The sequence below is a fragment of the Oryctolagus cuniculus genome, chromosome 6, assembly GCF_964237555.1.
Source record: "Oryctolagus cuniculus chromosome 6, mOryCun1.1, whole genome shotgun sequence".
Lineage (NCBI taxonomy): Eukaryota > Metazoa > Chordata > Mammalia > Lagomorpha > Leporidae > Oryctolagus > Oryctolagus cuniculus.
The window spans coordinates 21,091,846-21,119,064 of NC_091437.1; the positions used below are offsets into that span (position 1 = coordinate 21,091,846).

Below are 27,219 nucleotides of genomic sequence, written 5' to 3' on the forward strand. Positions count from 1 at the left end.
TATGTTACATGAGGAGTTCAGCATATAATATGAAGAAAAGAAAAAAACAACAAAAAGAGCAAAACAAAACAAAAACAAAAAGGACATACAAAATAAAAAGTAACAGTGATAAACTGTCCCTCAGCAGTCAGGTCAAGGACTATTCCAGTCATTGATTCTAAAAGTGTCAATTTTGCTTCTATAACTTTCATTTTAGGAGCACAATTAATTCTCCCAAATCAGGGAAAGCATATCGTATTTGTCTCTTTGGGACTGGGTTATTTCACTAAGTATGAGGTTTTCCAGCTTGCTCCATTTTATTGCAGATGATCAGATTTCATTCTTTTTTACTGCTGTGTAGTATTCCATAGTGTACATATCCCACAGTTTCTTTATCCAGTCTTCGGTTGATGGGCATTTAGGTTGCTTCCATGTCTTAGCTATTGTGAATTGAGCTGCAGTAAACATGGAGGTGCAGATAGTTCTTTTGTTTACTGATTTCATTTCCCTTGGGTAAATTCCCAGGAGTGGGATGGCTGAGTCATATGGTAAGTCTATGTACAGATTTTTGAGGTATCTCCATACTGTATTCCATAGTGGCTTTACCAGTTTACATTTCCACCAACTGTGGGTTCGGGTGCCCTTTTCCCCACATCCTCTCCAGCATTTGTTGGTTGTTGATTTCTGTGTGACGGCCGCTGTAACTGGGGTGAGGTGAAACCTCATTGTGGTTTTGATATGCATTTCCCTGATGGTTAGAGATCCTGAACATTTTTTCATGTGTCAGTTGGCCATTTGGATTTCCTCTTTTGAAAAATGCCTGTTAAAGTCCTTGGCCCTCCCCTTCCAGTGCTGGAAGGGGAGGGATAAACTAAGCACCAGATTGAGTCATTCAACCATGAGCACTTCTGCCCTGCTGCGTACCAAGAATTGGCCCATGCCATTCATCAAAAACCCTTTGGAAATTCAAAGAGATTTACTAAAATATAGCATGTAATAATCCATGAAATAAAGAACTCAAACATTAAAAAAAAAAGTCCTTGGCCCTTCTGTTAACTGGGTTGCTTGTTTTGTTACTGTGGAGTTTCTTGATCTCTTTATAGATTCTAATTATTAATCCTTTGTTGGTTGTGTAATTTGGAAATAATTTCTCCCATTCTATTGGTTGCCTCTTCTCTTTCCTGTTTGTTTTGCTGCACATAAGCTTCTCAATTTGAGTTAATCCCATTTGTTCATTTTGACTTTGACTACCTGTGCTTCTGGGGTCTTTTCCAGGAATTCTTTGCCTGTGCCAGTGTCTTGAAGAGTTTCCCCAATGTTCTCAATTAGTTTGATGGTGTCATGGCATAGATTTAGATCTTTAATCCATGTTGAGTGGATTTTTGTTTGGGGTATAAGGTAGGGGTCTTGCTTCATGCTTTTACATGTGGACATCCAGTTTTCCCAGAACCATTTGTTGAAGAGACTGTCCCTGTTGCAGGGGTTGGTTTTAGCTCCTTTGTCGAATATAAGTTGATTGTAGATATTCGGATTGATTTCTGGGGTTTCTATTCTGTTCCATTGGTCTATTCCTCTGTTTTTGTACCAATACCAGGCTGTTTTGATTATTACTGCCTTGTAGTATGTCTTGAATTCTGGTATTGTGATGCTACTGGATTTGTCAGTTTGTTAATTTGATGTATCACATTGATTGATTTTTGAATGTTGAACCATCCCTGCATATCAGGGATAAATCCCACTTGGTCCGGGTGAATGATCTTTCTGATGTGTAGTTGGATTTGAATGGCCAGGATTTTGTTGAGTGTTTTTGCATTTTTGTTCATCAGGGTGATTGGTCTATAGTTTTCTTTCTCTGTTGTGTCTTTTCTGGGTTTAGGAATTAAAGTGATATTGGCTTCATAGAAAGAATGTGGGAGGATTCCCTCCCTTTCAATTGTTTTGAATAATTTGAGAAGAACTGGGGTTAGTTCTTCTTTAAATTTCTGGTAGAATTCAGCAGTGAAGCTGTCAGGTCCTGGAATCTTCTTTGTTGGGAGGGCGTTTATTACTGATTCAGTTTCAGTAATGGTTATGGGTCTGTTTAGGTTTTCTTTGTCTTCATGGCTCAATTCAAGTAAGATGTGTGTATCCAGGAATCTATCCATTTCTTCTAGGCTTCCCAATTTGTTGGCATACAGCTCTTTGTAGTGGTTTATGATGATTCTTTTTATTTCTGTTGTGTCTGTTGTTATGTTTTCGTTACCATCTCTAGTTTTATTGATTTGAGTCTTCTCTCTACTTTTTTTGGTTAGTTGGGCCAATGGTATGTCTATTTTGTTTATTTAAAAAAAAAAAAAACCAGCTATTGGTTTTGCTGATATTTTGTATTTTTTTTTTGTTTCAATTTTGTTGATTTCTTCTCTGATTTTGATTATTGCTTTTCTTCTACTGGATTTGGGTTTGGCCTGCTGCTGTTTTTCTAGATCCTTGAGTACATAGAAAATTCATTTATTTGGTGCCTTTCCAGTTTCTTGATGTAGGCACCAATTGCTATAAATTTTCCTTTTAGCCCTGCTTTTCCTGTATGTATCCCACAAATTTTGATAAGTTGTATTGTTATTTTCATTTGTTTCTATTGTTTCTAGAAATTTTTTGATTTCTCTTTTGATTTTTTTCTATGACTCACTGCTCATTCAGAATGATGTTGTTCATTCTCTATGTGTTTGCATATGATTCAGAGATTCTTGAGTTGTTGATTTCCAACTTCATTGCATTGTGGTCTGAGGGAATGCATGGTATGATTTCAATTTTTTTGAATTTTCTGAGACTCCCTTTATGGCCTAGCATATGGTCAATCCTAGAGAGAGTTCTGTGCACCGGGGAAAAATATGTGTACACTGTGACTGTGGAGTGGAAGGCTCTGTAGCTTTCTTCTAGGTCTATTTGATCTATAGAGTCAATTAGCTCTGTTTCCTTGTTGATTTTCTGTCTGGTTGATCTGTGCATTGCTAAAAGTGGGGTATTATTGTATTTGAATCTGTATCTCCCTTCAAATCCCTTAATAATTCTTTAAAATAGCCAGGTGCCTTATAAATAGGTGCATATACATTAATAATAGTCACATCTTCATGTTGAATTGATTCTTTAATCATTATATAGTGTCCTTCTTTGTCTCTTTTAATAGTTTTTGTGTTAAAGCCTATATTGTCTGATATTAGGATGGCCACACCAGCTCTTTTTGGTTTCTGTTAGCATGGAATATCTTTCTCCATCCTTTCACTTTCAGTCTGCGTGTGTCTTTGTTGCTAAGATGTGTTTCTTGAAGGCAGCAGATCGATGGGCTTTCTTTACTAACCCATTCAGCTAGTTTGTGTCTTTTAACTGGGGAGTTGAGACCATTTACATTCAGTGTTGACCATTTATTTATTTATTTATTTGAAAGAGTTAGAGAGGTAGAGACAGAGAGAGAGGTCTTCCATCTGCTGGTTCACTCGCCAGATGGCCACAATGGCCAGAACTGTGCTGATCCGAAGGTAGGAGCCAGGAGCTTCTTCTGGGTCTCCCATGCCGGTGCAGGGGCCCAAGGACTTGGACCATCTTCCACTGCTATCCCAGGCCATAGCAGAGAGCTGGATTGGAAGAGGAGCAGCCAGGACTAGAACCGGCAGCCATATTGGAAGCCAGCGCTTCAGGCCAGGACTTTAACCTGCTGTGCTACTGCGCCAGCCCATGACTATTGTTAAATACTGTCTTTTCCCTGCCATGGTTCCCTAAGTGGAACTGTTAATGGATTTTGGATTTTGTTTGTATTTTGCTGGGTCATTTTCTTTTTTATTTTTTTTTAAGATTTCTTTATTTTATTTGAAAGGCAGAGCTACACAGAAGAGAGGTAGAGAGAGAGACAGACAGAGACACAGAGACAGGGACAGGTCTTCCATCCACTGGGTCACTCTCTAGATGGCCTCAATGGCTGGAGCTGAGCTGATCTGAAGCCAGGAGCTTCTTCCAGGTCTCCCACATGGATGCAGGGGCCCAAGGACTTGGACCATCTTCCACTGCTTTCTCAGGCCATAGCAGAGAGCTGGATTGGAAGTGGGGCAGCCGAGTCTCCAACTGGCACCCATATAGAATGCCTGCACTTCAAGTCAGGGTGTTAACCTGCTGTCCACAGCGATGGCCCCTTGCTGGGTCATTTTCTATGTTCGTCTTCTTTTGTAGTGAAGTTCCTGTTTCTGTGTGCAGGACATCCTTGAGCCAGTGTTGTAGGGCTGAGCGTGAAGATACAAATTCTTTCAACTTCTGTTTGTTGTGGAATATCCTTATTTCTCCTTTATTCATAAATGATAGTTTTGCAGGGTAGCGTATTCTGGGTTTACAGTTTCTTTCTTTTAGGATTTGGAATATATCTTGCCATTGTCTCCTTGCCTGTAGGGTTTGCGATGAGAAGTCCGGGGTGAGTTTAATTGAATTTCCTCTGAATGTGATGTATTGTTTCTTTCTGGCACAGTTTAAAATCTGTTTTTTGTGTTTCACTGAGCTGAGTGTTGCCACAATGTGTTCTGGTGAATTCCTTTTCTGGTGGAGTCTGTTGGGAGTTCTGTGTATTGTATTTGGGCATCTCTTTCAATCTGCCTTTTGTGGAAGTTTTCTGATATTATTTCACTAAGAAGGCCTTCTAGGGGCCAGCACTGTGGCATAACGGGTAAAGCCGCTGCCTCCAGTGCCGGCATCCCATATGGGTGCCAGTTCTAGTCCTGGCTGCTCCACTTCTGATCTGGCTCTCTGCTATGGTCTGGGAAAGTAGAAGATGGTCCAAGTTTTTGGGCCCCTCTACTCTTGTGGGAGACCCAGAAGAAGCTCCTGGGTCCTGGCTTTGGATTGGCACAGTTCCAGCTGTTGCGGTCATCTGGTGAGTGAACCAGCGGATGGAAGACTCTCTCTCTCTCTGCCTCTCCTTCTCTCTCGGTATAACTCTGACTTCCAAATAAATAAATAAATCTTAAAAAAGAAAAAGAAGGCCTCCTAATTTGTTCTCTTTCCACACCTTCCGGGACTCCTATGATCCGTAGGTTGAATCGCTTGATAGAACCTTGCAGATCTCCAACCATGATTTTTAATTTTCTAATTTTTTTCTTCTTCTGTTTTCTGTTTTTCTTCTTTGTTTCTTCTGTATTATTTCCAGAAGTTTGTCTTCCAGTTCTGATATTCGTTCTTCGGTTTCATCTTTTGATTTCTGAGAGATTCCACGGCATTTTTTATTTCGTCAATTGAATTTTTCATCTTGGCTTCTCTTTAGAATCTCAATTTCTTTGGTGTGCTTTTCATTCAGATCTTGAATCTGTTTCTGATTGCTTTTAAGTAATCTGATTATTAATTTTCTGAATTCTTCTGTCATGACTTCAGTTTCTTCTTCAGCCTCCATTATTGAAGATTTAGATTGCTCCTTTGGCGAATTCATAGATTCTTGTTTATTCTTCAGAATTTTTCCTTCGTTCTTTGGTGTTTCTGATTGGTTTGATTTTTAAATTGATTTCCCTCTGCTAAGAGCTGCTATGTATCTGCCTGTAGCAAGTGGAAGTACACAGCTCCACCTCCTGGAGCTTTGTGAAGCTGTCCCTGCAGTTGCTGGGTTTGTGCGTGGGGGGCACAAGGGGCAGCCGGTTTCCTTTGCTCAGGGATGTAAACAAACAATATGGCATCTTCCCTCACGCTGCAGCTCCAGTTGGGGGCGGGGGGAAGACACTGAGGGATCCTGGTTTGTTCAAGCTCTCTGCCCCTCCCCCAGAATTTCTCCCTCTTCCCACTTAGAGCACTGAGCGCTGTTCATTAAATTTTCCCATTCATTTGTGTCTGCATCTCCGTGGGTTTGCAACCTCTTACCTGATTCTGTGTGGGTGCCCAGCTGTCTCCTAGCTGGGTCTCCATGCCTTTCCCTTTGTGTACTTTCAATTTTCACTGGCGTGGGCCCAGGTAATCTCTGTGAACTCCTGGGCCACTCTGCGCGACCTTTTTATGAATCCACTGCCTGCTGTATCCCCTCTACTCATTAATTCTCCATTTTTTTTCTCTGCGTTATTTGGAGTATCCTCCTGCTATACCACCATCTTGCTCCCTCACTCATCTTTCTAGAAAAGTAGGTGCTGTGGATCATGAATATATGTATTTGGCCTGCTAGTTAGGGCATTTTTTTAATTATTATTTTTTTGACAGGGAGAGTGGACAGTGAGAGAGAGAGATACAGAGAGAAAGGTCTTCCTTTTCCGTTCGTTCACCCCCCAATGGCTGCTGCGGCCGGCGCACTGCGGCCAATGCACCGGGCTGATCCGAAGCCAGGAGCCAGGTGCTTCTCCTGGTCTCCCATGCGGGTGCAGGTTGGGCCATCCTCCACTGCCCTCCCGGGCCATAGCCGGGACTAGAACCCTGCGTTCATATGGGATGTCGGCGCCTCAGGCAGAGGATTAGCTAAGTGAGCCACAGCGCCGTCCAGCCCCAGTGTTTTTAAATATAATGATGCAGGTAAGTTGAAAGAAAAAGGATAGGAAAAATATACTGTGCCAACTAATAAAAAAAACCCTGAAGCTTCAGTGGGTGTTGTGGCATATTGGAATGCCTGGATTTAAGTCAGTTCTCCACTTCCAGTCCCGTTAATTCTAATGGGCCCTCCAGGATTCGGAAGATGATGGTTTAAGTAGTTGGGTCCTTGTCATCAATTTGGGACACCTGGATGGAGTTCAGTGTGACCCAGCCCTGGCTGTTGTGGGCATTTGGGGAGTGACCAGCAAATGGAAGATCTCTGTATATGTATTGCTTTGTTTTTCAAATAAATAAAAGTGAGCAAACAAAAAAATGTAGAGCTTCAAATTACATAAGGAAGAACCAGTGAGGCCGGCACCGCGACTCAATAGGCTAATCCTCCGCCTGGCGGCGCCGGCACACCAGGTTCTAGTCCCGGTCAGGGCACCGGATTCTGTCCCGGTTGCCCCTCTTCCAGGCCAGCTCTCTGCTGTGGCCAGGGAATGCAGTGGAGGATGGCCCAAGTGCTTGGGCCCTGCACCCCATGGGAGACCAGGATAAGCACCTGGCTCCTGCCTTCGGATCAGCGCGGTGCGCCGGCTGCAGCACAACAGCTGTGGTGGCCATTGGAGGGTGAACCAACGGCAAAAAGGAAGACCTTTCTCTCTGTCTCTCTCTCTCACTATCCACTCTGCCTGTCAAAAAAAGAAAAAGAAAAGAAACGAAAAAGAACCAGTGAAACTGAAAAGAGAAGTAGACAAACTTACTGTTACAGTTAGAGATCTCAGTGCTCTTAATAGAGAATGGAAGAAGATAAAATACCAGTAAGGATCTGGAGCATTCTAACAGCTCTGTTAACCAAATAAACATGATTAACATTTGTAGGACATGTCATTGAGTAACAGCAGAATACACCTTACTTTTAAATTCTTGTGAAGCATTCACCGACATAGACCTATTTTGTAGGAAATACTGGTGAGGACATCAGATCAGCAACTTACTTTCAAGTGGTTTGGAGGTGGGTAGGGGAGAGTTATATTTACGCCAGCATTTCTGTAAGCTTGTGATTATTTCTTTAAATTTGAAAAGTGAATTTTTAAAGTACTTCTCCACGAGAAAAATTCACACACCTGATCTAATCATGCTGAATGAAGAGGCAGAAAGTGCATTTTAGTAAATCAACTAGAAAGTATTTTCCTCTCTTGAATAGTGTGCAAAACGTCACTGATTTTGAACGCTGAAATTTTTTCCATTTTGTTTTGTTCCCATATTTTGAATGAGTAAAGTTGCTAATGCTTGTTGTTTTGGAACTGTCCTCCTGGTCCTTATTAAGGTAGCATATTTTTTTTCTCTTTACCTTCAAAGGTTGCTCAAGAAACAGATGTGAGAGCCCAAATACGTCTGCAGTTTCGAGATGTCAATGGAGAACTTATAGCTGTGCAGAGATCTATGGTGTGCTCTCAAAAGAGTAAAAAAACAGAATTTAAAACCCTAGAAGGAGTCATTACCAGGACAAAGTAGGTATTTATATTGTATTTGAATATTTCTTCATCTCAGCCTTTTAGGTCTATAATACAATGAACTTTCCTACTACTTTTAAGTTTATTTCAAGCGGGAGTGTGTTTTCTTTTTTTAAAATTTTTTTAAGCAGACTATATTTTTTGAAACAATTTTGAGTTTATGGCAAAATTAAGCAAAGTCCAGGTTTTCTATATACTTCCTGTTCATAAACACAGCCTTCCCCACTATCAACATGTAATTTTTTTGTTACTATTTATCAATTAAATAGAATGATCTCATTAACAATTTAGTGGTAGTGTTCCATTGCTTTGAGCAATGTATAGTTACTGAACTGAAAGTGGGTAATCACTCAAATATAGGCTGAATGACTATAAAATGCTAGCATGGTTTTTGGGGATGGATGAGATGAAAAGCATTCAAATGCAAACAAATAATCATCTGTCACTTTCAGCAAATTACTTTTCTGTTAGAGGCAAGTGTGTGCTTCTAGTGGGTTTTGGCTTGAGAATTAGGTTGCTCTGGGTGCCTATTATCCTTGTTGAGCAAATTTCTTAATTCTTCATCTTCCTTCCTTTGCTTTTATTGATCTAGTATGCTAATTAATTACTCAATCATTACACCACTTTTCAAAAGTTGTTGATATTCACTGTATCCATTGCCTTACCTTCTCTTTGTACCTTCTCCAACCCCATTCCACCACTGAAACAGCTCCTGCAAAGGTCGCTAATAACCTCTGCAGAGATTAAGGTAATGCTGCTGCTATCGTAGACCTAACAGTGAGCCTGATTTTCTTCATTTCCAAAATGGGGTTCATTATCTCTGTATGTATCTTGGAAAGGTGGTATAAGGATTGAACTAATGCATGTAAAATGCTTAATATGTAGTAAGAGCTCCTTTATTAGTTTTCTGTGCTGTAGCAAACCATAGACTTAGTGGCTTAAAACAACACACTGTTTTGTAGTTGTGTAGTTTAGAAGTGTACATTAGCTCTTACTGGGCTCAAACCAATGTGTGAGCAGACTGTGTTCCTTTCTGGAGGCTCTTGGGGAGAATCCATTTCCTTACTCTCTCTTATTAAACGTGACTACCGTTTCTTGACCTGTGGTCTTCTTACTGCATCTTCAATGCTAGCAGCAGTGAGCAGGGCTCTTTTCATGTTGAATCACTGGCCGCCTCTGCCTCCTTGTCCACATGTAATAATCCTTGTGATTACATTGGTCCCATCTAAATAATATGGGATGATGACCTCTTTATTTTGAAATTAGATGATTAAGCAAACAACATAAGTCCCTCTGTAATTTTAATTCCCCTTTTCCTGGTAACCTAACATTCACAAATTCAAGGAAATAGAATGTGGACATCTTTAGAGGGTCATTGTTCTAGGTGCCACAGCTCAGTAAATGTATTTGTTAATGAATTCTTATATGAAAATTCTTTTTCTAAACTTCCATGACTAATTGTTGGCCCTCTTTTTCTGTATGACAGCTACATCCTACTTCATTAACTCATATCTTGCTTCATTCACCCAGCCAGTAAAGGTTGGAGTCCCAAGGGCTCAGTTTATGTCTTCTCCTGGTTATGCATCATATTCTCTTCCTAGGTGAAATTTCACCCATTCATTCATTTCTGTTGCTTAAATTACTGTGTGCTCATAGTTGACTTGTAGTTGACTCATAAATTTGTATCTCATAAGTTAGACCTCTATTTTCCAGCTCAGACACACAACCGCCTCTCTCATTTTCTGCCAGTTGTTTCAAAGACACCCCAGATTCAGCATGTTCAAAACCAGGCTCATGATCCTCTCCTTGATTCTACCTCCCTCCCAAGAAAAAAGCAGCCTCCAAGAACCTGATCCTCCTTATTCAGTGAGTGATACCACTATCCATCCAGGGATACAGACGCAGAACCTGGGTCTTAGCGTCTTCCTTTTCTATATCTAATCTATTACCATGTCTGTAGATTTAACCTAAACGTCTCTTTCCATCTCTAGAGTGACCATTTTAGTCCATGCTGCCATCAGCTTTCCGTGGTCTAATGTGATAACTTACTGAACTGTGTATGTCCATTTTAGCCACCTGCAAACACACTCAGGGTACTCACTGTTATGTTTTCAAAAAACAAATTGCAATGTTTAAAAAACAGTAAAGACAAATATTGTGTCTGCCCACTTATTCTAGTACTGAACAGCCCTTTTTCAGACTACACATTCTTAGATATTTTTAAGTCACTCTTGCTTATTCATTTAAGTCTGTTATTTTTAAGCTTGAAGGGTGGAAGTTATTTTATTTTCCTCTGTGATTATCTTTAAATACTTTAAATCATTATATTTAACAGTCAAAATATGTTATAAAAAGTTCTGAAATCCCTTCCTATGTAATCTTAGTTTACACACCCTCTTATAAATAAGTGAACTGCTTGTGCTCAAAGACTCATTGTAACAGGGGATAGATAAACGGATGGACTTGAAAGAAGTACATCCTGAAGGATTGATGAAGTGATAGAATGCATACAACTGAAGGTTACGTTACTTACATTCTTGATTTTCATTGTTTGTAGGCATGGTGAAAAGGTCAGTCTCAGCTCTAAGTGTGCAGAAATTGACCGAGAAATGATAAGTGCTCTTGGGGTTTCCAAGTCTGTGTTAAACAATGTCATTTTCTGTCACCAAGAAGACTCTAATTGGCCTTTAAGTGAAGGAAAGGCTCTCAAGCAAAAGTTTGATGAGATATTTTCAGCAACAAGGTTTGTAATCCTTAAGTAAACTTTAAAGCCTGATAAGTTATTACATCATGTTTATAATTTAGATGATGCTTTTTTTTATAAAGATTTATTTATTTATTTGAATGTCAAGAGTTACACAAAGATGGAGAGGCAGAGAGAGAGAGAGATGTCTTCCATCTGTTGGTTCACTCCCCAATTAGCTGCAACGGCTGGAGCTGTGCCAATCCGAAGCCAGGAGCTTTCTCCTGGTCACCCACGTGGATGCAGGGGCCCAAGGGCTTGGGCCATCTTCTACTGCTTTCCCAGGCCCTGGCAGAGAAGCTGGATTGGAAGTGGAGCAGCCGGGTCTTGAACTGGCGCCCATATGGCTTGCTGGCACTGTAGGCAGCGGCTTTACCCGCTACGCCACAGCACTAGCCCTGATGCTTTTTTCTTGACATCAGCATTTTCGAAAGCAGAAAGATCATCAGTTATTCTCTTTCACTCACTGACAGCCATTGGTTGTATTTCCTGTAATAATTCTTTCTGTGCATGTTTATTTACCTGATTGGAAAGTATAAGTCTAACTTTTTGTCTTAACCATTACGTCATAAGCATTTGCTGAGTTGCTATGACATCTTTGAAAATGTCATCTTTAACTATAATATTACACTATATTAGTATATACTGTAACTTACTTAACTAACAATTCTATTTTTATTTCATATTTTCAAAGATATATTAAAGCCTTAGAAACGCTTCGGCAAGTACGTCAGACACAAGGTCAGAAAGTAAAAGAATGTCAGACTGAACTAAAATATCTGAAGCAAAACAAAGAAAAAGCCTGTGAAATTCGTGATCAGATTACTAGTAAGGAATCTCAGTTAACATCTTCAAAAGAAATTGTCAAATCCTATGAGAACGACCTTGAACCATTGAAGGTAATTTAATTTTTGTAATTGACAAAATTGCATATATTTATGGCACACAGTATGTTTTGATCCAAGTACACATTATGGAATGGATAAATCAAATTAATATATACATATCCTTACATATCATATTTTTGTGGTGAGAACACTTAAAAATCTACTCTCAATAATGTTCAAGTATATAGTGTATTATTATTAGCTGGAGCCACCTTGATGGACATAGTTGATTATTGGGTAGTAAGGAAAAAGTCATACTTTTTTTTAAGATTTATTTATTTAAAAGGCAGAATGACAGAAAAGCAGAGAGACAGTGAGTCTTTGATCCACTGGTTCACTCCCCAGATGGCCACAATGGCTGGAGCTGCACCAATCCGAAGCCAGGAGCTTCTTCTGGGTCTCCCACGTGGGTGCAGGGGCCCAAGGACTTAGGCCACTGCTTTCCCATGCCAAAGCAGAGAGCTGGATGGGAAGTGGAGCAGCCAGGACTCACTCTACCCGCTACGCCACAGTGTTGGCCCCCATATGTATTTTTTTTTTAACATGATAGCATTCACCTCTAATGTACTTTATTTTTAAATTCTTTTTCAGAATCAGATAAAGAGGGGATACTCGCATCTGCTGGTTCACTCCCCAGATGTGTGCAACTTTGGGGCTGGGCCAGGCTTAGGCAGAAGCCAGGAACAGGAAACTGTACAGGTTTCCCACATGTGTGACAGGAACCCAATTACTTGAGTCATCACTACTGCTTCCCAGCCTGTGCATTAGCAGAAACCTGAAGTTTAGTACCCAAACCAAGAATCAAACCCATGCACATTGATGGGGGAATGCAAGTATCTTAATTAGTAGACTAAATACCTGCCTATTTTATTTTTGTGTGAACTTGAATGGCATGTGTATTTCTTGAAAAATTATCAAAGACTATATAATGATACGGCTAACGTCTTACGTCTGTAGTAAATAGTTAGTCATTAAATTGCCCAAAGAGCTTGAATTTGAGAGTAAACAAATTTGTAGCAGCATAGTAAATTAGTGATACAGATCACTAACTGTTAAATAGCAATGTAGTTAATAACCTTACAGTTCAGCACATTAAGACTTTAAGATTTGTTTTCAAAGGCAGAAAGAGAAAAGGAGACACACACAGAGAGCTCTCCCATATGCTGATTCATTCCCCAAGTGGTTGCAGTGGCCAGGTCCGGGTCATATTGAAGTCAGGAGCCTGGAATCACATCCAAGTGTCCCATTTGTGTGACAGAGGCCTGAGTACTTGGGCCATCTTCTCTGCTTTCCCAGCCACAGTAGTAGGGAGCTGGATTGGAAGCAAAGCAACCAGAAGTAAAGCTTGTGCTCCAGTATGGATGGCAGGGGCACAGACAGCAACTGAACCCACTGCTCCGCAGTGCCAGGCCCCATTGGAGAGTTCTTGAATTACCTATCTTCATAGAGAATTTTTATAATTGTTCTCGATGTTGCACAAAATCTGGAATTGATCTATAGCATATTGATAATATTTGTTACTATAGTGTTCTAAAACCTGCAGCTTCTAAGAAAGGCCTGCAGGGAATATCATTGTTTGTTTAGTAAACATTTAGTGAATATTTCCTGTGTGCCAGAGTATACTGTGTAGATAGCCATAGGCATCAGGATGTCCACAACTGCATCTTTGTCCTTTTAGGTATTGCAAGTCTGAATAAGTGAGAACAATCTTAAAAATGGCTGTTTTCTGAGTTTCAGAAAGAAGATATTTTGAAAAATGAAAACATTAAAATATTTATTGATTTGGCTCTTTTTTAAAATACCTGTCAATGCTGGTATAGATCTTTGAGTTGTAAAGTAGAAAAGAATCTTTTTAAATGATGGCCATGCATAAACATTTATCACAAAGGCTTTAGGAAGGAGTTAGGGCTAAGCTGGACCTTGAAGATGGGGGAGAAATTTAATTGATAAGATATTTTATTTTTTCTTTTAAAAGTTATATCTTTCACAATGAAAAGTTGCAGGATATTAGATAAAAAGTAAAAGATATCCTTCCTGCTCTTTATCTCTGACTTCCCAGAATACATCCTACCAGTAGCTTTTTTTTTTTTTTTTTTTTTTTTAATTTCATGACAAGCAGTCATGCCAACAAAGAGTTTCTGTCCACTGGTTCACCCCCAAAATGCCTGCAACAGCTGTTGCTGTGCTAGGCCAGGTTAAAGCTGGCAGCAGAAATTTGATCTAAGTCCCTGACGTGGGTGTCAGGGACCCAGTTACTTGAGGTATCACCACTGCCTCTTTTGTCTGCAGTAGCAGGAAGCTTCGATCAGGAACTGGAGTGTGGAATCAATCCAGCAATCAAACCCAGGCATTCCAAAATAGTTGTTGGCATTTTAACTGATTGTCACCTTAACTGCTAGGCCAAATGCTCGTGACACCCCATTAACTTTTTTTCTTTTTTTCATCTTTGCCATACCTGTGTGTATACAAATGTTACCAGGTATATATGAATATACTAAAAAATACAGGCTTATTAGAGCAGGATTTTGTGAGGAAGAGCCTGGATTCAGTAAATCAGTCAGAATTGGGGTCAGATTATAGATAGCTATTGGACTTAGACAAAAGAGTAACAGAATATGTTATATTTTATAGTAAATTGTCCTGATAACTGTGCTATAGTAATTACCCAGTTACTAGAACATATTTTCTAGAAAGTGCTTCGTTAGAAAGATGATAAGCACACATAATGATAAAGCAGAAAAAAGATAAGAGATGTAGGAGATGTGAGGAAGAAGGAAGAGAATTTCTGAGGTGGCCAGAGGATATTTCATAGGCTGAATCTGGGTTGTAGCTTCATTGATCCAAAGTGAGTAAGTCTTTGGAGACAGAAGCAGTAAAATGTAAGCTTTTCTTTGAGAGCACTATTCAGGATGTCCACATAGTTGAAATGGAGAGTTAAATAGGAAATAATGTCAAGATAGCACCAAGAATGATACCCAGGATTTATTGAATTGTCTAGAATTCTAACCAAAGTTGTACCAGAGGTTGAGGTGTTTGTTTACTTGCTTTTTTGGAGTTTAATTGTGACCCATTTGTCAAGAGTTTAATCCTATTCTCTGTATCCTTACACCCTAGCCCAGGGCCTGGCACATAGAAAGTGGCTAAGTGAATCTTCATTCAGTGGACAATTTCCAAAGTACTTTACTAGCTATTGGATGTAAGGAGTCTTCCCTTCATAGAACTCAGCATGACATTTAGGCCAAATCACCCCCCAGCAGCAGACCAGAGAACACTGCTTCAGTTCATCCTGTACTGTAGTACGTACTTCCCTGTTTTTATAGATTCCTTCCATTTTTAAGAACTCTGAGTAATTGTTTTATTCTCATCCCAATGTATCTTGTCAATCTTGACTCCCTTAGACCTGTTGTCTTTTCTTTCTTTAAATGAAAATCGAGAAATTTGTTTCTAGTTTGGTTTTCCACACAGGTGCCTGGTCCTTCAACACCTGATAGCCTTACTGCTCCAGTCTTTTGTTTCATTTCACTCTCACCCTGTTAAGCACTCTGGTACAGTTTCTGTTGTCTTAGCTCCTAGGACCTTGTGCACCTGGGGATAGGGCCAAAACACAGTTGTCAAGGAAGAAATCTATCAGCCAGGCCTCACCAGGAGCTTCCCCTGGGTCTCTCACATGGGTGGCAGGGGCTAAATACTTGGGCCATCTTTGCTTTCCCAGGCCAATAGCAGAGTGCTGTATCTGAAATGGAGCAGCCAGCGCCTGAACCGGTGCCCATATGGGATGCCAGCATTACAGGCAGTGGTTTTACCTGCTATACCACAACACTGGCTCCTAAAATCACTCTTTCTAAAGTGTATAATTCTGAGTTTAGGCAAATACATTCAGTAGTATAACCACCACCACAATCAAGATGTAAAATAGTTCCATCACTGAAAAAAGTTTTGTCAAAGACCGCCTCTCTCTCCTTGTCCTGTCCCTCTGCTTCCAGTCCCTGACAACCACTGATTTTTCTGTCACTGTGATTTTGTCTTTTCCAGAATGGTGTATAAATAGAATCATACAGTATATTGATTTGTGTGTGAGGCTTCTTTTCTTAGCTTAACACTGTTTCATTACGTTGCTACATGTATAAATAGTTCATTCCCTTTTATTACTGAGCAATATCCCACTGTATAGATACATTGATTTTTGTTTTCTGATTGGTAGGCATTAAGTTGTTTGCAGTGTTTGGCCCTTACAGATAAACCTGTGATAAACTTCTGTGTATAGGTCTTTGTATAAATGATTTCATATGTCTTGGGGAACCCCCTAGGATTGTAGTTCCTAGCTTGTTTGGTATATACATGTTTAACCCTGGAAGTTGTCAAACTAATCTCCAAAGTGGCTGTACTCTTTTGTATTCATCCAGGAGTATTCAACAGTGTAGTTGCTCTGTGTCCGCCTTAGTGTTGCCAGTCTTTTTCATTTAAAAAAAGTGATTTTATCACATATGGCAGATATGTCGTTGTCGTTCAGTGAAGTGTTGTTTTCTTTGTGAGCTTAGCTTATCTTCATGTACTCATTTGCCATCTGAATGTCTTCTTTGGTAAAGTAGGCAGTCTTTTGCTTATTTACAGTAGGATTTGTTTTTGGAGGGGATCTTTGTATTAAACTATGAGATTTCCATATATATTCCCTTTATCAAATATGTGTTTTGAAAATATTTTCCTAACTACTTTAAAGAAGGTGGGAGTTTTAAATTTTGGTGAGATAAATTGATCGTAATGATAGGACTAAGAACCAAAGGGATCACATAAACAAGAATAGTGTCTGCAAATACTAGCTGATAGAATCAAAAAGGGAGAGAATGATCCAACATAGGAAGTGAGATACACAGCAGACCCATAGAATGGCAAATGTCCTAACAGCAGTCTGGCCTCATAATCAGCCCTTAAGGCATGCGGATCCAGCTGAAATGCCCATGAGAGTATTTCAGGCATGGAAAGCCAAGACACTCGGGGTGGGGGTGGGGGGAACCTAAATGAAAGATCTCCACGAGTGAGATCCCAGTGGAAAGAAGGGGTCATCAAAGAAGGAGGTACCTTTCTCTGAAGGGAGGAGAGAACTTCCACTTTGACCATGGCCTTGTCTAAATATGATCAGAGTCAGTGAACTCAGGGGGCTTCCATAGCCTTGGCAGCTCATGACAAGAGCCTAGGGTGATTACTGATGCCATAAACAAGAGTGTCAATTTGTTAAGTCAACAACAGGAGTCACTGTGCACTTACTCCTCATGTAGGATCTTTGTCCTTAGTGTGCTGTACATTGAGATTTAATGCTATAACTAGTACTCAAACAGTATTTTTCACTTTATGTTTCTGTGTGGGAGCAAACTGTTGAAATCTTTACTTAATGTATGCTAAACTGATCTTCTGTATATAGAGAATAGAAAATGAATCTTGATGTGAATGGAAGGAGAGAGGAAGTGGATAAGGGGAGGGTTGCGGGTGGGAGGGACGTTATGGGGGGGAAGCCATTGTAATCCATATTCTGTACTTTGGAAATTTTAAAAGTTAAAAAAAATTTTTGGTGAGATATGGTTTATTGATTTCTTTCATTCTTTTATAGTTTTTGCTTTTTGTTACATATCTAGGAAATCTTTGACCCATTGTCGTTAAGATTTTTTCTTCTTCTAGAAGTCTTAGATTTCACTTCTTATATTTAAATCTAATATTCCTGTGTCAGGTTAATTTCTGAATATGGTATGAGGTAAGGGTTCAGGTTTCTTTTTTGCACAGCCAGAGTATACATCATGCCATTCCACCTTACAATGTTATATTTTAATAGTACTTATGTAGTTTTGTATAAGTCAGTTAAGTCTTCTGGGTCTCCTACTAAGCAAGTAGTATTGTAATAATTTGCATTTATAGCAGCACCTCTTACATCATCAAACATTGGGGCTGGCACTGTGGCATAGTGGGTAAAACTGTGGCCTTTGGTGCTGGTATTGCATATAGGCACTAGTTCAAGTCCCAGCTACTCTACTTCCTATCCAGCTCCCTGCTGCTGGCAAGGGAAATCAGCAGATTGCCTAAGTACTAGGGCCCTGCACATATATGGGAGACTGGGAAGAAGCTCCTGGCTCCTGGCTTCAGATTGGCTGAGCTCTGGCCATTGCAGCCATTTGTGTGGTAAACCAACAGATGGAAGATCTCTTAAGTCTGTAACTCTTTCAAATAAAAAAAAAAAAAACTTAAAAAAAAAAAAAAAAGGTCAAACTTAGTAGGCATTCAGTCAATGATACCTAAAGGTTATTGTTATTATTAGATTTCTCATTTCATTCTTTGAGCATACTGAACACCTCTCATGTGTTCTGGGGATACATTAGAGAACCAAGTAAATAAAATTCCTATTTTTATGGTGATTGAGTGATATCCATATAGAGATATAGATATATTAGTATGACATTTAAGGTGAGGATGCATTTTTTTCTTTTTTTTCTTTTTTTTTTTTTTTTTTTTTTGACAGGCAGAGTGGACAGTGAGAGAGAGAGAGAGACAGAGAGAAAGGTCTTCCTTTGCCATTGGTTCACCCTCCAATGGCTGCCGCGGCCGGTGCACCACGCTGATCCGATGGCAGGAGCCAGGCACTTATCCTGGTCTCCCATGCGGGTGCAGGGCCCAAGCACTTGGGCCATCCTCCACTGCACTCCCAGGCCACAGCAGAGAGCTGGTCTGGAAGAGGGTCAACCGGGACAGAATCCGGTGCCCTGACCGGGACTAGAACCTGGTGTGCTGGCGCCGCAAGGTGGAGGATTAGCCTAGTGAGCCACGGCGCCGGCCTAGCTCTCACATTTTCTTAGACAGGAGACTACCAGCTGTCCTTGGAAGTGAGTCTGAGAAGCAGACCACTGAGATCATGTGTCCTGCATTGCTCAAGAGTTCTGTTTGCCTGAGCAAACCTTGGATTAAAGTATAGTCTTACAGAGCTGATTTGTGTTCCGGCTGCCCTTGTCCAGATCCAGCTCCCAGTTAATGTGCCTAGAAAAGCAGCCAAAAATGGCCCATGTACTTGGGCCCCTGCCACCATATGGGAGACCCAGATAAAGGTCCTGACTCCTGGCTTTGGCCTGACCCAACCCTGACTATTGTAGCCATTTGGGGAGTAAACCTATGGATGGAAAATCTGTCTTTCTTTCTCTCCTCCTTTCTCTGTAACTCTGCCTTTCAAATAAATAAATCCTTTTAAAAAATAAGATCTTCATGTAAATTTGCCTAGGTGGCCAGATAGGTCATTTCACCATGAATTTCTAGTCCTCTTAGTAATTCTAATTTCTTAAAAAATAAATAGTGGTGAGTGTTTGGCTTAGTGGTTAAGATGCTACTTGGGAAGCCTACATCATAATTTGAAGTACTTGAGTCTGAGTCTCAACTTTGCTCCTGATTCCAGCTTCCTGCTAATTTGCATGCTGGAGGCAGCACATGATGACTCAAATAGTTGGGTTCCTGCTAGCCACATGGGAGACACAGATTAAGTTCCCAGCTCTTTGTTTTGGCCTGACCCTGGGAGTGAGCCAGGAGATCAGAGATCTCTGTCTTTGTCTTCGGAATAAATAAATGGAAATAAATTAATTAAATTGTCTTTTAGAAATTAAAGTTTTTTTTTGACAGGCAGAGTGGACAGTGAGAGAGACAGAAAGGTCTTCCTTTTTCTGTTGGTTCACCCCCCCAACAGCTGCTGCGGCCGGCGCACTGGGCTGATCTGACACCAGGAGCCAGGTGCTTCTCCTGGTCTCCCATGCTGGTACCGGGCCCAAGCACTTGGGCCATCCTCTACTGCACCTCCAGGCCACAGCAGAGAGCTGGACTGGAAGAGGAGCAACCAGGACAGAATCCGGCTCCCCGACCGGGACTAGAACCCGGAGTGCCGGCGCCGCCAGGTGGAGGATTAGCCTACTGAGCCGCGGCGCCAGCCAGAAATTAACTTTTTAAAAAAATATATTTATTTATTTATTTGAAAGGCATTGTGACAGAGAGAGCAAGAGATCTTTCATCTGCTGGTTCACTCCCCAGATAGCTACAACTGCCCAGTCTGGGCCAGGCCAAAGCCGGGGAGCCAGGAACTCCTTACTGGTCTCCTACGTGATTGGCAGGGGCCCAAGCACTTAGGCCATCTTATATTCTCTTACCAGATAACATTAAGAGGAAGCTAGACCAATGCAGCAGCCAGGACTTGAATTGGCACTCCAGTATGGGATGCTGGCGTCACAAGTGGCAGCTTAACCCATTGTACTACTGTGAAAGCCCCAATGTTAACTTTTTTAAATGTAGTACTTTATATATTGTAGCTCTAAGTGACCAGTGAATGAATGAGTGACTTTTGAAGGAGTTGTTAAGAGCAGAACATATTTTAGAATTAGAAATGGAATAGAATTAAAATAGAATCAGAAAAAGAATACTTTTCTCAGTTAAGTGTGAAGACTTGGGGCAAGTTCCTTATTACCTCTCATCCTAAGTTTTTCTGTGCCCCTTTAACATAATTATTTTAGCATTAAATGAAATCACTTTCACTAAATGGTTTGCCTTGGCACATCCTATTTGTCTTCATCAGCAGTGTAAATGAGAGTAAATTTTATTTACATAGTGTTCTGTATTTTCAGAATCGTCTAAAAGAAATTGAACACAGTCTCTCTAAAATAATGAGACTTGACAATGAAATTAAAGCCTTGGATAGCCGAAAGAAGCAAATGCAGAAAGATAACAGTGAACTGGAACAGAAGATGGAAAAGGTTTGTAATGGCAGAATTTTGTTCTATTCCAACATTTTGATGGTATTGTAATGAACCTCATTTGAATCAATTTTGGCACCCACATTTTGAGAAAAAAGGTAACTACAAATTCTGGTATTTTTGTAACTTTTATGTATTTGCTAGGTAAATTAAGGATATTGAGTATACTTTAGTTCACATTTGATGAACCTCAAAATGATTATACTTTCTGATGTTTATACATTAAAGCTTCTTACTTTGGTTTTATGCAGGTTTTTCAAGGGACCGATGACCAGCTAAATGACTTATATCACAATCATCAGAGAACAGTAAGAGAAAAAGAAAGGAGATTAATAGACTGTCAGCGTGAACTAGAAAAATTAAATAAAGAATCTAGACTTCTTAATCAAGAAAAATCAGAACTACTTATTGAGCAGGGTAGGGCAAAGTGTTTACTTGGTCTGTTTTTCTAATACAATATTCTGTGTTTTCTGCATGATTGAAAAGTCCCTAGAGAATTATGCTGAGTGAAAAAAGCCAATGTAAAATTGTCAAGTATGATATGTTTCCATTTATATAGTATCTTTGAAATGTCAGAATGTTAGCAATAATGGGCAGAGTAATGGTTACAAGAATCCTAGGTAGGAGAAGGGGGAAGAAGACGATGGATGTGGTATGGTTCTAAAAGGGCAACAGAAGGGTTCTGTTTTTTTTTTTTTTTCTTCCTCTTTTATTTCTAAATTTGTTTATTTGAGAGACAGACAGAAAGAGCCCTCTCACTAGTTTACTCCCCAAATGCCTTAGAGCAGCCACGGCTAGGTCAGGAGCCAGGAGCTAAATTCGGTCTACTGCTGGGTGGCAGGGACTCAAGTACTTGAGCTATCACCTGTTTTGTTTGTTTTGTTTTTTAAATATTTATTTATATACTTGAAAGAGTTACACAGAGAGAGAAGGAGAGGCAGAGAGAGAGAGAGGTCTTCCATCCGCTGGTTCAATCCCCAGATGGCCACAATGGCAGGAGCTATGCCCATCTGAAGCCAGGAGCCAGGTGCTTCTTCTGGGTCTTCCACGCAGATGCGGGGGCCCAAGGACTTTGGCCATCTGCTACTGCTTTCCCAGGCCATAGCAGAGAGCCGGATCAGAAGTAGAGCAACCGGGACCCAAACTGGCACCCATATGGGATGCCGGCATTGCAGGTGGCTGCTTTAATCCTCTGCGCTACCATGGCGGCCCCGAGCTATCTTTGTTTTCTCTCAGAGTTTGCATTATCAGGAAGCTGGAATTGGGAACAGAGATAGGACTTGATTCCGGCACTCGGATGGTACATGGATGTCTTAACCATTGTGCCAAATGCCTGTCTCTTCTCTTTTTGGAAAAAAAATTTTTTTTTTCTTTGTGAGACAAAAAGAGATGGATAAGTAGAGCTCCTATCTGCTGGTTCAGTCCCCAAATGCCTACAATAGCTGGAACTGGCATGGAATGGGAGCCTGAAGAATATTCCTAGTTACCCATGTTGGTGGCAGGAACCCAGTCACTTGAGCTATCACTGCTGCCTCCCAGGGTCTACATTAGCAGGAAGCCAGAGTCAGGAGCTGCAGTGTGTGTTCAGCCCAGGTGTACCTCTATGAGATGGTTGACTGCTAGATCCCACAAGAGGATTCTTGCTGTGTTGGAACTGTTTTTGTTTTTTTTGTTTGTTTGTTTTGTTTTTTTTTGACAGGCAGAGTGGACAGTGAGAGAGAGAGACAGAGAGAAAGGTCTTCCTTTTTGCCGTTGGTTCACCCTCCAATGGCTGGCGCACTACAGCCAGCGCATCGCGCTGCTCCGAAGCCAGGAGCCAGGTGCTTCTCCTGGTCTCCCATGCAGGTGCAGGGCCCAAGCACTTGGGCCATCCTCCACTGCACTCCCGGGCCATAGCAGAGAGCTGGCCTGGAAGAGGAGCAACCGGGACAGAATCCGGCGCCCCGACCGGGACTAGAACCCGGTGTGTCGGCGCCGCAAGGCAGAGGATTAGCCTAGTGAGTCGTGGCGCCGGCCCGGAACTGTTTTGTATCTTGACTATTAACATGAATATATGAATCTATACAGGTAATAAAATTATATAGAACTTAATATGCATACATACAGCTGCAAATAGGCATGAGTAAAATTGGGGACATTTGAGTCAGATTGGTATATTTTATTGGTGTCGTTCATTATCCTTCTTGTGATATTATACTGTAGTTTTGCAGAATGCTGTTCTTGGCGGCAACTGAGCAAAGTATACAAGAAGTCACACTGTATTATTTTTTAATACTTAATTTAAATCTATTTTTATCTCAACTTTTATAAAATCAGATTTAGAAAAAGAATTATTAAGTTGGTATTTTTTAAAGGTCGTCTACAGCTCCAGGCAGATCGCCATCAAGAACACATCCGAGCTAGAGATTCATTAATTCAGTCTTTGGCAACACAGCTAGAATTGGATGGCTTTGAACGTGGACCGTTCAATGAAAGACAGATTAAAAATTTTCACAAACTTGTGAGAGAGAGACAAGAAAGGGAAGCAGAAACTGCCAACCAACTGATGGTAAATACCTTGAAAATACCATTTCTGTTGTTTTGGTTATATCTGTACTTAAACCGTTTTGATTTTTGGATAGACCCTGTCTTGGCATATTTTTAGATTAGTGTGAGGATACAGTCTGCTGCATGGTAGGAAAAACTTCTATCACAGTAAATTTGTATAGTTTTATAAAGGTAAAGATGAATAAAATGTAGACTATGTTTTTGATTGGCTCAAGTAAAATTTCTGTAGCTAATTGTAAAAAAAGTTTGCTCACAGCAGTGATTATCTCTGGTTGATTGTTTTTACATTTTAAAATATTGTTTTGTAATTTTTTCAGTGTACATTGTTATATTTACAATAAAGAAACTAGTAAAACAAAACTAACACTCATTCTTCATAATGCTTTTAGAATGATTTTGCAGAAAAAGAGACTCTCAAACAGAAACAGATAGATGAGATAAGAGATAAAAAAGCTGGATTGGGAAGAATAATTGAGCTAAAATCAGAAATCCTAAGTAGGAAGCAGAGCGAGCTGAAGAATGTGAAGTATGAATTGCAGCAATTGGAAGGATCTTCAGACAGGATTCTTGAACTGGACCAGGAGCTCAAAAAAGCTGTAAGATATTTGAGTAATCTAATAATTTTAAGGTATAAGACAATGAAATCTTGTATTTGAAAGTATTTTATTGGTTGCTAATTCTGGATTATGGCACATTTTAATAAAAGTGTCAGCCGTGTCTATTCATCTCATGTAAAGTAAATTCAACTTAATATCTTTTTTTTTTAAGAAGTTGTTTATTGAGCCGGCGCCGTGGCTCAATAGGCTAATCCTCCACCTTGCGGCGCCGGCACACCGGGTTCTAGTCCCGGTTGGGGCGCCGGATTCTGTCCCGGTTGCCCCTCTTCCAGGCCAGCTCTCTGCTATGGCCAGGGAGTGCAGTGGAGGATGGCCCAGGTGCTTGGGCCCTGCACCCCATGGGAGACCAGGAAAAGCACCTGGCTCCTGGCTCCTGCCTTCGGATCAGCACGGTGCGCCGGCTGCAGCGGCGGCCATTGGAGGGTGAACCAACGGCAAAAGGAAGACCTTTCTCTCTCTGTCTCTCTCTCTCACTGTCCACTCTGCCTGTCAAAAATTAAAAAAAAAAAAAAAAAAAAAAGAAGTTGTTTATTTTTTTATTTTTAAAGTCAGACTTAGAAAGAGGGAAAGACATCTTCCATCTGCTGGTTCATTCCCTAAGTGGCCACAGCAGCCCAGGCTGAGCCAGCCCAGAGCCAGGAGCTTCATCTGAATCTCCCACTTGGGTGGAAGGGACCCAACCACTTGAGCCATTTGTGATGCTTTTGCCAGGCCATTAGCAGAGAGCTGGATCGAAAGTGGAGCAGCTGGGACACGAACTGGGACCCATAGAGGATGCTAGCATTGCATGTGGTGGCTTTACCCACTATGTCACAATGCCAGCCCCCATGCAAATATCTTAATCATGTAAATCTTTCATTCTGGAACTTGGTTGGTTGAAAATTAGAATCATTTATGGAGCCTTTTAAAGATTCCTGTTCTCAGACGTTAAAACTTCAGACCTTCCAAATCAAAATAACTGAGAATGTGTATAGAAATAAATGTCCAAAGCAAAACAGAACTGTGATTCTTAGGAGCATAGGTGAATAAAAAAAGGTATTTTTCCCTTTAAGTTCCAAAGTATATACATGTATGTATTTCTAAACTAGATACATGTAACTATATATGAGTTTTGCTATGTTACTACTTAGTCTTCACTAAACACTTTCTTATCTAATTTCAAGAATTTCCAAATTTTCTTCCTTGTTGTTGGTCCCTTTCTTCAGATCTCCATTATCAAAGTGTAAGCATCTTGAAGATCAGCAAGTCCCCACTTCGTAATTCGAGTAAACATTTTTGCTCCCTATCTCACTGTTGTAGCATGTTTTTGTCAGTGTAGCACTTGATTATAGTATTGTCTTTGAGTGAGGAGAAGGTGGAAAGGACCACATCACACTATTTTGTAGTGTGTGCATGCCAGGTAATAATAGTGAGTAAATGAGGACTTAATAAAATTGTTGACTAGCAAGCCACTCTATGTGGACATGTTTCTCCTCAATGTGCACAAATTCTCATTGTTATTCCTATTTGAGCATTCTAGGTTTATTTATTAAATCTCTACCATTGTAACATAGTAAGATAACTTTAATAGATTTTTCTTTATAATACTTTATAGTTTTTCTGTTTTGGATATAACCAAACAGTAATATTTTGACCATAATTTCTGGTATGTTTCGCCATTATTTTACTTCTCATTCTTAAATGTGTACCCTTGTTTGAATTATTGATTAGGAACGTGAGTTGAGCAAGGCCGAGAAAAACAGTAACGTAGAAACCCTTAAAACAGAAGTAATAAGCCTTCAAAATGAGAAAGCAGACCTAGATAGGAGCCTGCGTAAACTGGACCAGGAGATGGAGCAGTTAAATCATCATACAACAACACGTACTCAAATGGAGATGCTGACCAAAGACAAAGTATGGCTTCTCTTCTTGTTCTAATTATATTGTTTGGTATTTAAAATAGTTTATCTTGCATTCATAGAATTGATAGGCTATAAAGTATTGAGTTGTTAGTGGCTTTTATCTTTTAGACATTAAATAAACTTAATACTCTAGATTTTTAAGTGTATAAGTTATGAATTACAAAAATTAACACAGAAATATATACACAAACACAGACATTGCTGTATTTTCTGAATTCCTTTTTATAGTTTAATTTTTTTAATCCTAGAACTTAAGTTACTGCACAGTTTATTTCTCATATAATTGAGATGCCAGGGTTTATTCTTGAATCTTTTTTTTTTTTTTTTTTTTTTTTTTACTTACAGGCTGACAAAGATGAACAAATTAGAAAAATAAAATCTAGGCATAGTGATGAATTAACTTCACTGTTGGGGTATTTTCCTAACAAAAAGCAGCTTGAAGACTGGCTTCATAGTAAATCCAAAGAAATTAATCAGACCAGAGACAGACTTGCCAAATTGAAGTAAGTACTTGCAATACTGGAAATGTAATAGAAGTATCTCTTTTCATGCTTTCATTTTTAAGTGTTTTAAAGTCATTTTTTGAAATTGTATGTCATACTGATTGACTTTCATTCTGTATTTTACAAGTACAGTAATAGAAGATAGTGACTAGCACCTCTTGTCTTTTGGAAATTTGTAGGCCTAAGTCAGAGGTTTAAAATTTTAGAATTCTTTGAATTTCTGTGAGTAATCCATCATTAAAAAAACAGTCATTTTTCTCAGTTGTTGCCTTATTTGGCAGTTGGACAAGAAGGCCAGAAATTCCACATAGATTGTTTAGGAAGAAGACAGTTTTGGCTTTGGCCATGTTAAATTTGTATTATGGGCCGGCGCTGTGGCTCACTAGGCTAATCCTCCGCCTTGCAGCGCCGGCACACCGGGTTCTAGTCCTGGTCAGTGCGCTGGATTCTGTCCCGGTTGCCCCTCTTCCAGGCCAGCTCTCTGCTGTGGTCAGGGAGTGCAGTGGAGGATGGCTCAAGTGCTTGGGCCCTGCACCCCATGGGAGACCAGGAGAAGTACCTGGCTCCTGCCATCAGATCAGCGCGGTGCGCCGGCCGCAGCGCACCAGCTGCGGCGGCCATTGGAGGGTGAACCAACGGCAAAGGAAGACCTTTCTCTCTGTCTCTGTCTCTCACTGTCCACTCTGCCTGTGAAAAAATAAGAAAAAATAAAAAATAAAAAAAAAATTGTATTACGGAGATGTCAGAGAATAGAACATTGGAGTTTGAAGTTCAGGAGATTGGTATAATGTAAAGGATAATTGAATTTATTAGCAATGGCTGTGTCACCTTGAGAAGATTATGAAAACAGAGGAAAAGGTTACAGTTAGACTTCCGATAAACACCACTATTTAAAAAGAAGAGCAAGTGCAGAACAATGGGACATGCCTGGGGAGCCTCGGGTGAGAACCTTGCACGAGTGGTGTGTGGGGTGCCTTGGGAAGACTGCCTCTCAGAGAGATGGTTGATAGCGTTCAGCGCTGTTTTAGAGGTAGATCAAGAGGAAGGCTTCACCTGGCACTTAGGTCTTTGGAGACCTTGATGAGAAGTATTCAGTGAAGGCTAGAATGGTGAAAGCATCTACATCAGTTATGTTTTCTGAAATTTTGCTATTACTCACAGTGGATAGTATGATGAAGTATGTGGGCATGCAACATTGATCTGGAACATATGTCTCAAAACAGTATTTCTACTTTGTCTATTCTTACATATTGTACTGTATTCTTTTT

General features: G+C 40.2%; 1 protein-coding gene across 4 annotated transcripts in view; it reads left to right on the top strand.

The window, feature by feature from the left end:
• RAD50 (RAD50 double strand break repair protein) overlaps positions 1-27,219 on the top strand; it is a 79,776-nt gene that overhangs the window by 16,137 nt on the left and 36,420 nt on the right. For 3 of the 4 annotated variants that reach the window (XM_051843300.2, XM_051843298.2, NM_001171348.1), the window contains 9 exon segments: positions 7,837-7,988; positions 10,549-10,734; positions 11,429-11,633; positions 20,255-20,383; positions 20,635-20,800; positions 22,738-22,931; positions 23,320-23,526; positions 25,258-25,440; positions 25,794-25,951. In XM_051843300.2, the coding sequence (XP_051699260.1) occupies positions 7,837-7,988; positions 10,549-10,734; positions 11,429-11,633; positions 20,255-20,383; positions 20,635-20,800; positions 22,738-22,931; positions 23,320-23,526; positions 25,258-25,440; positions 25,794-25,951 (1,580 nt within the window). 4 annotated transcript variants of the gene reach the window in all.